At 37.8% G+C, this 12,501-nt stretch overlaps 1 protein-coding gene across 6 annotated transcripts in view; it reads right to left on the bottom strand.

Annotated features, from left to right (window-relative positions):
* Positions 1-12,501, bottom strand: part of SLC36A4 (solute carrier family 36 member 4) — a 112,719-nt gene that overhangs the window by 18,116 nt on the left and 82,102 nt on the right. The window contains exons 11-13 of one of the 6 annotated variants that reach the window (XR_008820133.1): positions 4,390-4,599; positions 4,040-4,140; positions 1,094-3,134 (exon numbers count right to left, since the gene is read on the bottom strand). The exons of 3 other annotated variants lie outside the window; for them this stretch is intronic. Coding sequence is in view for 1 of the 3 variants with exons in the window: in XM_056328068.1 (XP_056184043.1) it covers positions 4,595-4,596 (2 nt within the window). In the remaining 2 variants the exon portion in view is untranslated. Of the gene's footprint in view, positions 1-1,093; positions 3,135-4,039; positions 4,141-4,389; positions 4,600-12,501 lie in introns of those variants that run through there. 2 more of the 6 variants (XR_008820134.1, XM_056328068.1) reach the window with 2 other exon arrangements.

Raw genomic sequence — 12,501 nt, forward strand, 5'->3', positions numbered from 1 at the left:
TACCCATTGTCAGTACAAGAATTAATTTAGAAAACAAGTGAATTATTAAGAACATAAAATTCCCAGAAGTTTTTTCAATTAGAAGAGATGATACTGCTGTTTATAGATCAGATGGGGAAGAATTTACTCTCATTAGTTTTCCTCTAAAGAAGTCGGGAAAGAAACAAGAAAAAGGAATTATGAAAACTCACAGAAGAATGGTAATATCAAACTATACATAGAATGGACTAAGAGGATTTTCCAACGTAAGTGAAAGAAAAAGGATGAAAAAATATAGTAGATGTGAATCTAACTAAAAGGGGCTTATGGCAAGGTAAATCAGTATCGACTGTTGCTTTTGCGGATAAACAAAAAAAATATGGTTGGATTATTCTTGAATATAAACAGCATGTCACAGAAATTCATTATTTTATAGGTTAGGCACAGCTGAACACCACAGAGCATTGTGTAGGAGCGTTAAATGTGGTCAGAAAACACAGTAGGTCAAAATTTTGTTCTCAGCCCCATTAGCGAATATCTGTACCTCGGTGGTAATGCTCTGTATTTGTGTAAATACAAAATTTAGCGTGTACCCCATGGACTAATTTACCCAGTATGTTTATTGGGTAATTATAACTAATTATTAAAGTGTTATGTATTTTTGAAAGTATTTTTGAAATTTGCATGTTATATAACGTAGATTATATTTATTATATAAAAAAACCCTAACTTCTGTTACTGCAAAAAGGTATAGCAAGAAATATGTACTTAATTGCAGTGAATATGGACAGATTAGGCACAAATTCAAGACTGGATTGCTTTTACAGACTTCATCTCAGTGAGGTGTATGAGATGCTCTCCCAAAGACCTTGAAGGATTTATTACAAATGAAATTAAGAACCGTCTTTGTACTAAGAATGCTCAGATTTTTATCCCTCTCTTTTGTTATCACAAAGTATCTTACCCACTTCCAAGGTAAGTGATTCTTTTTGGATTAAGAAAGCCCTTCAATGAGGAGAAAGAGTGAATGACAAGGTCCTATCCAGCCTTTCTGCTTATGTCATGAATTGATCAAGTATATCCACATGAGCAGAGCATACAGCCATTCGTTCGTAAGCATCTTCCCCTTCACAGCGAGTTGCAGTGTTTCAATAAAGCAGGGAAAGGAAAATCCCATAAAAAGAAAATAAAACAGTAATGTGAAAATGCAACACTGCAAGGATGTAATTCATTTAAATATGCTATACATTCTTACTTGATTTTGCTCTGACGTTTTAAGGCTATGTACTGCTGTTATGACAAGTGATCTTTAAAGTCCCAAGTCATAATGAAGTCATGAAGGACTTAATTCTCATCCTGTTCCATCTTTATCTCAAAATTTCAAGTCAACTTTGCTGCCCGTTACACACAGTAAGTGTAGAGGAAACAAAATAAATATGTAAAAATTGCTAATTTTTAATGACAGCAGTTCAGAAGACACAAGAAGCTGCTATCACCCAGCCATTGCTCTCCAATGCTTTATAAAACAAGACAGACATCTGAAAACCAGTTGTGAGGATCAACTTATCAAGGCACCAATCTTGAATAACACTAAGACATCATTAATATTTTAGCTTTTGTGCTTATTTGAAGCACTAAGCAAAGAAAATGCCTGGAGTGATTAATTCCAGCTATGAAATATTTTTTTTAAGAAACAATTTAAAGCAAAGAAATGTTTCACTTCTCTTGAAAAGAAAAAGAAGCACTAGGATGCCTGTATACAAACTAGCAGAAAAGTTGTACTTCAATGGCCCCAAGTATTTTCTTTATTGCTAATTGTTTTCAATATACAGTGAAAAAGCTCTCAAATATTTTTCAAGAAATGCTTTCCCTACCTTTACCCACTGCAATCTTCAAAAGGCTTACTTGCAATCTATCTATCATTCCTAGGGTCTTGACAGAAAAACTGCACATTTGACTCTTTGCAAAACGATCTATCAGTGCATGAGGAAAAAAAATTTCCACCATCTATATAAATTAGGAAATTATTTTTAAAATAAAAACCTTTTCTAATTAGAAGTCTGCATTCAGAACCTCCTGCTAGTTGCAACCCCACCTTAGCAGCAGATGTCCTGCTGGGGCTCATTTCAAAAGACTTCCAATTGATTTCTGAAATTTTTTCTCTCCATATCCATTAAATATGGTATTTCACTATTCAAACTTTAAATCCTCTCTCATGTTAACCTAGCAATACAGATGGGAAAGAACAGTTTTCACTCATTTTTTACATAAGCTCACACAACACTGCTGTCCATCGGAGGTGCTGACTGGACTTTCCCCGCCTTCTCCAGGAAAACTGTCCGCTCCCACCAAGCAGCGCTGCTGGAGGAATGCAACCGCTGACTCCCTGGCACTCTCAAACGTGGACCAAATCTTACCTAAGTATCCCTTGTCGGTTCAGTGATACCCAGAGTGCCGCACGCACGTAATGCACAGAAGGTGTGTGTCAGTTCTTGCGGTGGGCTGACCCTGGCTTGTTGTCTAGCAGCTATTTTCCCTGCTCTTCTCAAGCCCTTCTCCCTGCGGCATTGCCCCTGGAGCCGGCTGGCATTGGCTCTGGCAGCCATGGGGGGGGCTGCCCCCCAGCCCACCAGTACTGACACCCGGCACAACTCTCCAGTGACCCTTCTGCATGGACAGCATCCATAGCAGGGAATCCACTGGACCACAGTTTGCCTCTACTTGAGCCACAGTTGAGTATCTTGCCAGTCTACTTACAGGTAGGAAAAATAATCACCACTAGAAAATTAAAACCACATGTCAACAACTTGTAAATACAAAATGTATCCAGATTTTCTTCCTTCTTGTTCAGGAGTGAAATCTTTCATGTGCTGCATGTAGCTAAGACATTAAAACATGTGTCCATCAGTGCTTGAAACATTTTCCCAATCAGTTAGCTGTACCAGTTCAGACCATTTCCTTCGAGCTTATTGTAAGGACAGCATAAAGAGAAATGAAATTCCATAGACCATAGCTGGCTAGTGATTCTCTTCTCATCTTGTTTCCTTCTTTGAGTTAGAAAGCAATCCTCCAAAGGACAAATGGTTTCTGTATGTAAGTTGCAAAGACTGGTAACAGCATCTCGTAGCATTTTGCTCCACATTTTACATACATTCCTGAAGTGAAACAAACACTCTCAATGTTTTTTGACAATACTTTTCAAATTTCTTTCCTCACAGAATTACTTTGCTCCCCAGCCATATTTGTTCCCTTGCTTTGTGGCTTGCTTGATAGTTCTTATTTATAGCACATATCTGAAAACAACCCAGAATTGTATCTAAATTGCTATCAAAAGTATACTAAGTAACATCATAAGTCTCCCTATTAAGTACTCGATAGACTTCATTGTCAGTTACTCAGAGGAATTTATTTGAGCAAATACTGCTCAGCTGTTGTTCCTGAACATTTCTGTACTTACTTTTTCCCAAAGCTGAACTACTCTTTAACTAAAATGTTTAACTTTACTGAGCTACCTCCTCAACAGGAGAGGACAACGTTCAGCATCTTCCAACTTACTAATTAGCTTTCATCTCTCTATTGGCTACATAAATATTCTGCTTGCGAAGAGGAAAATTAATTAAGGGATTCATTGGCTATCCCATCCTTCTTTAAAGCCAGAGCCCCAGGGAAGACCACTTGACCGAACACTCATGTCACTCCGGGCTGACTGAATGACACTGAAAATACAGATACAATTTTGCAAGAAAGGGAAAACAGTTTGTGACAAATCCCAATGAAACAAGGGAGAAATAAGTATGAAAGTTAGGCTTCCCTTTCCTTAACCCATATTCATAAGGGCATACCACAAGAAACACAGATCCATTCAGCAGCACAAGTCTGACATGATAAAGATGTATCAGATACAAGAATTTTGCCTAGGGCTGCTGTATCTAAAATTCCTGGGTCTTTACTGAGTAAATTCTTCAGACTTCATTATTTCCTATGCAGAGAAATATAAATAAATAGAAACACCAGAAATTTATGTTTTCTTTAATGAGACAGCTTAAAAAAGTAGACTTACTTATTTAGCGCTCTAAAACAGAGAACTCATCTCCGTGGGCCTCATTTGTTCTTTTGCTGCAAACTGGCTTCCATGAAGAGACAGGCACATTCTGTGAACATCTATTTTCAGTCATAAAAGTAAAATTTTTTTTAAGAATTTCTGACATGTAAGCTGTAACCTACCACTGAAAGGACAACAAAACAGCGATACACTGAAAATCAGTAACAATGCAAAGCCAAACAAAACCTAAAGGAGAGCTTCAGCCATGATAAAAGCCATCAATTCAGCTGGCTGCTCATACACCAAGACAAAGAGATTTTACTAAAAGATTACTGTTGTAATTTGTAATGCAACTGTGATATCTTTACCTTCAGAAAACAGTTCTTTTATTGGCTTTTCCTTTCTGATATTATGGTGATTTTATCCTTATTCATGCTAGTTTAATTTTCTTCAAATATTACCCCTTAAAAATCTTCTTCAAAGCTTCTCCATCGGAAGACTGAAGACTTTTGTTTTATCTTTAACTCCCATACCAAAACCAGTTCCGCACAACTTCCTCCTGAGCTGTGTTAACTCTGCTAAATACCAAAAAAAAAAAAAAAAAAGAAAAAAAGAAAAAAAAAAGGAAAAAAAAGGCTCAGAATGGCTTAAACCTCTGCTACAATGTTTAAGATGTTTTCTTTAATTAATGACAACTTACCACTGTACAATTACTTATAATTTTGGTAGATTAAAAAACCCACAACACCCCAGTATCACAAACCAACAGATTCTGTATGATTTTCCCCACCTGGTCTTTAGAAAACTCTGAAGTTTCTAGAACAGTGCATCTATTCAATGCTAAGACCCACTATACTTTTAACTAGAACAGAAGCCTCAGATCCCCAGTGCTGGTGCTAGTTACAGAATGTTACATGGTGCCCAAGAGCAGTGACTGTGAGAAGTACCTATAGGTGACATGGTATAGGAGAGCAATGACCCTGCAAAGTACCTATAGGTGAAGTGCTGCAGGAGAGTAGTGACCCTGCAAAGTACCTATAGGTGACACAGTGCAGGGGAGCAGCATGCCTGGGAAGTACCTACAGGTGACATGGTGCAGGAGAGCAGCAACTGTGAGAAGTACCTACAGGTTAAACTGAGCAAGTAACTCAGGAGCAAGCACTAGTAATACTATGGTGAAAGGGCTACTACACTCACTGGAGATGTACATGTAAAGTCAGGACAGAAAAAGTTGTGTTACTTATGTGCACAACACAACTGAGACTAGGAAAGGGGGAACTGGGCACAGAAGAGTTCTGTAAACTAATTACAACTGATAACAAATAAAACCGACTGCAAGAAGTCAAGGCCAGACTTATCTAGAAAACACTTTATAATACAGTATTTCCCTCTTGTCTTCAGTTTAAGACTGCATGTTAGTCTAAGAAATGTAGTAAAGCATAACACTGATTACTTCTGGTGTAATGTCTAGAGTCAGGAATGCAAAGAAGTCATTTATAGCAAGAGATAAAAATAAGAACTTGAGGTTTTAAGAAAAAAATCTACTAAGAATGAACAAAATCAGATAAAACAGAAATAAAACGTCATGGTTTTTAAGCCATTAGCTTTTGACTTTCCTGAATCATAAGTGTTCATACTTGCAGCCAGATATTCCTTAAAATAAAGTTAACTGCGGTAAAAGCAGTATTTTTAATTAGACTAGCTGACGTAATTGGAGAAAATAGGAAAGTTTGGAAGATTAGAATCCCTCTGTCGAGTGACAAATGATAACCAAGTCCAATTTGGAACCCGAGCTACATAACTGACAACAGTAACTGTGGACAACCTTTACAGAACTTACTCCCAGAAGCTTCTGTTTATTTTTCTACATAAACAAAAGTAATAGAGTTTGAGACACCCCCGTATTATATATGCCAGTTCAGGCCAACAGATCATGCTAGAAGTTCTATTACTACGGGGCCATATTTATGCTTTTTTCCTGGCCCAAGCAAGGAGTTCAGCAGTTCTTTCCCTAAAGGACAATATGCCAGTCATCCTTCAGAAGAGTTTTTCCTGTTCTTCATCACCAAGATGAAGAGTGGCTTTCATGCACAAAGCATTTCAGAAGGGATGAGAAGAGGTTCTTACTCAAGCGCTTAAAAAAATCAGTAGATGGTCTGCAGAAACCCTGCAGTCCACCAATTTGTTGACAAGCTGCGACCTAATGGCCCAGGCTTTAATAAAAGGACTAACGGGGCACACAACTATTCGAAAGCTATGAGTTTTTTTTAATAAAAAGGGCTGCGGTCCCATGCAGGAATCTCAACAGAAATCCCCATTAGCTGCTTATTCACGTTGATTTGGCATCTTATTCTCAGTTGTCACGCTGCAAATAAAATTACAACTTTCCAACAGGAAATGTAGAGAAAACACCCATTTTTAGAGACAAAATCATCAGTGCCTTACAGTTTCAATAAGACAGAAAAGTTGCACTAGGCTTCTGACATAGCAGCCTAATTTCCAAAGGGAGGTACACCCGCTCAAGTTAAGAGGTGGGCAACAGTGTCTTTGTTGGCTGATGTAAGAAACTGAAATTACGACAAATCTCTGCCTGCAATTTAAATATATATGAAGCAACACACAACTAAGGAATGGAACACAACTCACTGTCAAAGACATTTTGGCAAAAAAGAGACTTAATTACTTATGGGCTGCATTATTCCATCTACAATCCTTTGTCTCTATGATGTCAAGAGGAAGTAAATAAATTCCAGATTTTCTTGTAATCTTATTACTGATTTTACTAAATAAAATAAAACAACTTTTGTTCTAACTTTCCTTCTGAAGGAAGTTAATAAATTACATTTTAAAAACGTCTTTGACAAATCAGCTTACATTTTCAAAGAAAATGTAAGGAAATGTGATAAAAAGGCATGGTTTAATTTCCTCCCTAGGAAATACGCAATCAAAAGAAGCAGAGAGGAGAAACCACCTGAGGAGGAGTTGCAGAAGCGGCAAGATGGTGCACACAGCCTGTCAAGTGCTGTATCATGCAGTTCTACCGCAGTTTAAATGGCTTTCTGCTCACATTTTCTCAATGTTGGTAAAGAAACATATTTCACTTTTTGATCTGAGCAGACACCGCTTTTACTACTGGCAAACTTGTTGCTCTCACTTCAAGGGACTGAATGTCAAACAGTTACAAAGCTGCACCAGCGTGAGTAGTTGAAAACAACAGTGCACCGACTGATTCAGATCCTTGCAATAGTAATGCTTTTCTGGAAGCCCTGAATTAGCTGCAGTGAAAGAAATGGAGATGGAAAGAAGTGAAACAAAAGAGAAAGTAATGATTCTCAACAAAAGAAATTATTAGAGTGATGATGAATGCAATAAGGTAAGACACTGTGATGATTTAATATATGGACACCTATAGTATCACTATGGCAGGAGCTCACTGTTCTAAATGCCATATAAAACCATGATCAATTGTATTTCATACAGCTGTTTCCTTACAGAACAATCTCTCATGCCTTCAGGTGCACAAGAATGTCACTTTTGACATCAGCACAATTTTCTTGTAAACTGACATCAGCACAATTTTCTTGTAAACAGATATCAACAAACATGGAAAGGCTGCAAGGAGGAGTTAATTTTCTTTTTAATCCTACCATAGAATAAAACTGATGCAGCATCATGCTATTTTTTACAAGCTGCTTTATACTTACTGTATGTAAGTCCCTGCCCTGTAGAATCTATAATCAAACGAAAAGCTAAATATAAGACGCAGTAGTTGCACATCAGGACAAAAATAGCTGCCTACTTTAATGCTAAACGTCTTTATGTTTTGTTAGACTTGTATTATAGTGTCAGAGATAAAAAGGTAGTCTCCTCTAGATAAAAAAGTAGTCTACTCTACCTTATTGTTCAACTGCCCACAAAATACTACACTAAAAATGAAAATTGTCAGAAATTACATTGAAAAGCATCCAAAGCAACTTCATTTCTCCATTCGAGACAACAAAAATCAATTTAAAGAAAATCCTTTCCTGTATAATACTATAGCTTAACATGGTATAAAATAGAAACTTCTGAAATTTAGTGGTGTTGCTGGAGGCTCATACTTTTAGAAAATACCTACTTCAGTTAAGTACAGAGGAGCAGCCTGAAGTGCCTGACAAGCTGTAATCAGTATCGTAGCACTGCTGAGTTATGCCTTAACTATGCACTGTGTGACGTAGCAGCTGCAGAATGGTGACAATCAAACACTATCCAAATAAGCACACTTGTTACATCAGAAGTGTTGGCACAGGAACACTTTGTAAAAATAGTTTTATTTTTTTGTATTTAGAAAACCTCTTTGTAAAAACACAGTACAGTAGAACTTGCAAGTTCTGGCCATTATTCAAGATTCTACCATGCTAAAGACAGGAAAAAAAACCCACACATGCTACCAATGTAAAGCCCAAGAAGTTTGATTTTCTGCTTCACAGTTGCCACTGACGGATACCGAACTAACTGCAGAAAGACTAACTGAAATCAATGCAACATAATTTCATCCCCCAGATTTGCTGTGGCCAAATTTTCAAACACGGGTCCTCAAAAATATTCAATATGAAATCTTCCCAGTATTCTATCTCTACACCATGGCATCTAAATACACTGCCTGCTTTCCTCACAGCCTGATCACCTGCAGCAGCGTAAGACAAAACTACTGAAATCAATCTTAATGGCACATTGCACTAAAATATCGGCTGTGTATATGTGAACATCAGAGTGTTTCCAGACAGTCAAAGCTAAATACCACTTTGGCACCTCATCAGATCATAAATTGCTTCTTACCGATGAGCAGAAATTTAAAATTATTTACATATATTAGCCAAGAATAATTCAAGACAAGTGTCTTAATGGCAGCATTTAACCTAAGTATCAGACACAGAGCAGCGTGACTTGAAGAACAAAAATAAATCCTCAGGGATTTGCAATATCCTAGGATAGCAACAGGAAAACACCTGAAAAAAACACCTGTCTCATAAGCATCTAAACTTTCTCAAATCTAAGTGCTTTAATACTTGAAATTTTTAGACCTGGAATACTTTTGGAGATCAATGTTTAAGTTATATTTTCCCAGTTCTACAGGGTTGAATCTTTGGCTGCCAAGAAGTGAAGGAACTTCAGCATCTTGTTCAGCATAAATGAAGTCGACACTTGAATGCCAAAGTAGAGATGGTGAAAATTGGAACAACAGAGTTTATTAAGATGCAGATCAGAAGGAAAAGCAGGCATGGGAATGATTTAAAAACTGATCAGATTAGTCTGTGCTAGGAGAACAGAAAATGTAGAAATACAGTTAGATTTTGTGGAGGATGTTTCAAAAATTCAATGGCTAAAAGCCAGACGGAGTTGGAAAGGAAGTGAAAAATAAAGCTTGACAGACTATTTATTTTGGCTCTTAAGCCTTTGCTTGAAAAGAATACAGATCTTACTCAGATATCTGTGACTTTGATTTGGGCTAAGGTATCCATCCTGTTCAATGAAAGATATTTCAATAAATGCTAAATACAGTCTTAGGAGACAAAAGTCCTCCCTACATTAGCTGTACCAGGGAAAGACAAAGACACTCTAAACTGTAGGAGCTCAAAATAAAGCAAGGACTATATTCTGCATCCTTATTATACAGATGTATTTTTAAGGCTCCGGTCTTGACAAGCATAATATAGAAGAGTTAGTGCTGTTGTTTTCACTGCCCTAGTGACCTATTTATGAGTAGGAGTTCTTACTTTAGATTTCTAATATAAATGCTTTTCCCAAATCTTTGGCAACCTGAAGAGTATGTAGGCATAAATAATGGGTATGAATTATACAAACGTATATATTTCTATATTGGTTTAGTCTGGGATGGAGTTAATGATCTTCTCAGGAGCTAGTGCGGGGCTGGGTTTTGGCTTTGATGGGACTTTCCAGTTCCTCAGGCTTTGCCAGCAAAAAGGCTGGAGGGGCGCAAGGAACTGGGAGGGGACACAGCAAGGACAGCTGACGCGAACGAGCCAAAGAGGCATTCCATACCACGGGGATCATGCCTGGTATATATACCTGGGGGGTGGCCAGGGCAGGTGGATCATCGCCCAGGGACTGGCTGGGCATCGGTCAGTGGGCGGTGAGCAGTTGTGTTCTGCACCATGTGCTCCTTCCTTCTGTTCCCTCTGGATTTTATTCCTTCCCTTCGCCTTTTCATTGTAACTGTTATTGCCATCACTGTTATTATCGGTCTTCCATTTTTATTCTGTATCAATTATTAAATTGTTCTTATCTCAACCCCTGAGTTTTACATTCCTTTCCAACTCTCCTCCCCATCCCTCGGGGTGAGGGGGGTGTGAGCCAGCAGCTGTGTGGTGCTTAATTACCGGCTGGGGTTAAACCACAACACAGATACAAAATGTTGTATGCTCTTTAGATAATAGGAAGGGTTAAGACTGTACAGACAACCTTGATTTTATGGTTTCTTGATGTCAAAGCTTCGTAGCAAGGCCGAGGAATTGTACAAGATATCACAACTGGAGATCAGACTTGAACACAAAAGTGCATGCTGCTTGACTTATTGATGCTTGACTTGAATATGCTTGACTTTTAAAAAATAATGGCAACTTTTCCAGATAGAAATCCATTCAATTTTTCATCACTCATGCCATCATGGACATACGAAAAACATATAACCTATGAATGTTTGGTATCACCCACACAAATGTATTTAATCAACAGAAAAAAGGCTGCACAACACCAGTAACAAGAAAAAAAAATTCCTAAGTTTTATTGTGGTAAATGTTGATTTTCTAGTTGTTTGATTTGATTAAAACATAAGAACCCCATATTTAACACATTTTTCCTTTCCTCTCTTCTCTGTTTCAACAAAAAACTAAAATCACGTACCCCATCTTCAACTTAAGTAAGCACCTACACTGACAGACCCCATCATCACACTCAGGTGTTTTCTGCTCACACTACCTTTAAATAACTTCCTCATCAGCCTCATAAAGTTTAACAGTACTTATTTCATGGGCACAATTTAAATGCAGAATTTCCATGTAGTTTGTTTTAACTGGAATGGTAAAGCCATTCAATTAAAGCAGCACAGGTAAACAGCAGGGAGAAACTCAACCTCACTTACAGCCTTTAAAAAAAACATGCCACAAACTTGTGCTTCACTTGCTCTAAGTCACTACTTCAAATGTTTCAACCAATATTTGTGAGCGCTTTTTCTAAACCGGATTAGGGTAGCAATCTATTTATCACCTTCTACTGCAATTATCTGGCAACCTGTCAATGCAACACAACTCATTAAAGCTACATATTACACAAACCATCAAGTGCTCCACAAGGCTAGGTGTATCACTGAAACTCCTCCAGTTTCTCCAGCTGAGGTCAGAGTAGTAGCGAAGGTTTCTGATTCTACAACAGCCTTAAGCTTTCCCTTAGGCGTGATAATTCTGCAACCGACTCACGGAAATCCTGACAGTTGATCAAACAAAATTAAGACCTGAAGCCTAGAAGGAATGGCCAATTGTGCCTCAAAACAGCCCTTCAGATTGAAAAATGTTATCCATGATGCATGAGGATTCTCTGCTTTCCTCCAGGAAGAGTCAAGAGTTACTGCTAACTACGGACAGGGACTGCCCCTTCAAGCAGCCAGTTTCTTTCTTTTCTTCTATTTTCTTAATCTAGCTATCACAAATGGCAGCCAAGGCATTACACAGTGTTTTAAGGTCAATCAAGTAAATACCATAGTTGTATTCCATTTCTAAAAGCCACAGGTACACTTTCTTTAAGCACATTTAAAAACTATAACCGCTAAATCCTACTCCCCAACACACTTTGTCCCACAGGATTTCCAAGTGATCAGCACCAGAAATGCACAAAAATCCTTCACCAGGCCCACCAGGTATTTCCAATAGGTTTTGCCTTCCATGAGTACCTTGAGAAGCCAGTGCTAAGGGCAATCAGGGATTCTCTGCTGCTCCGGGTATGAGAGGAATGAAGTTTCCACAATATTTTCCAATGTAAATGGAAGCCTCCTGAAGAACTTGATTTAAATCAATGCAGAGATAATTGATATGGAAATGATACACATCTGTTCCCTTAGGATGTCACAATTCTTTTGTTGTTTGGTTATTTGTGGGGTTTTTTTCCTCAATAGTAATGTGCTGGATGTGAAGTATACTGAATCTATCTCTGTTTTTCATTATTTTCTTCTACAAAAACCACCCAAGAAGTGTCTCTGCGTTCAATAACATTTATATTAGCAAGGACTAGTGTAGATATGCATCACCTGTTTCTTTCATCCCTTTATTTGCTCCTTTTGTCTACCAACTCACAAAACTTCACAGAATCAGTTTTCTTTGCTCCTCTGAAGATGGAGACGGTACAAAAATTATTTTGGTTTTATTATTTTGTTTCATATGTGGATATTTCTTTTTGTGCAGAAAAGAACTGGACATCATTTCTTCAAT

Source organism: Falco biarmicus, chromosome 2 (genome assembly GCF_023638135.1).
Source record: "Falco biarmicus isolate bFalBia1 chromosome 2, bFalBia1.pri, whole genome shotgun sequence".
Lineage (NCBI taxonomy): Eukaryota > Metazoa > Chordata > Aves > Falconiformes > Falconidae > Falco > Falco biarmicus.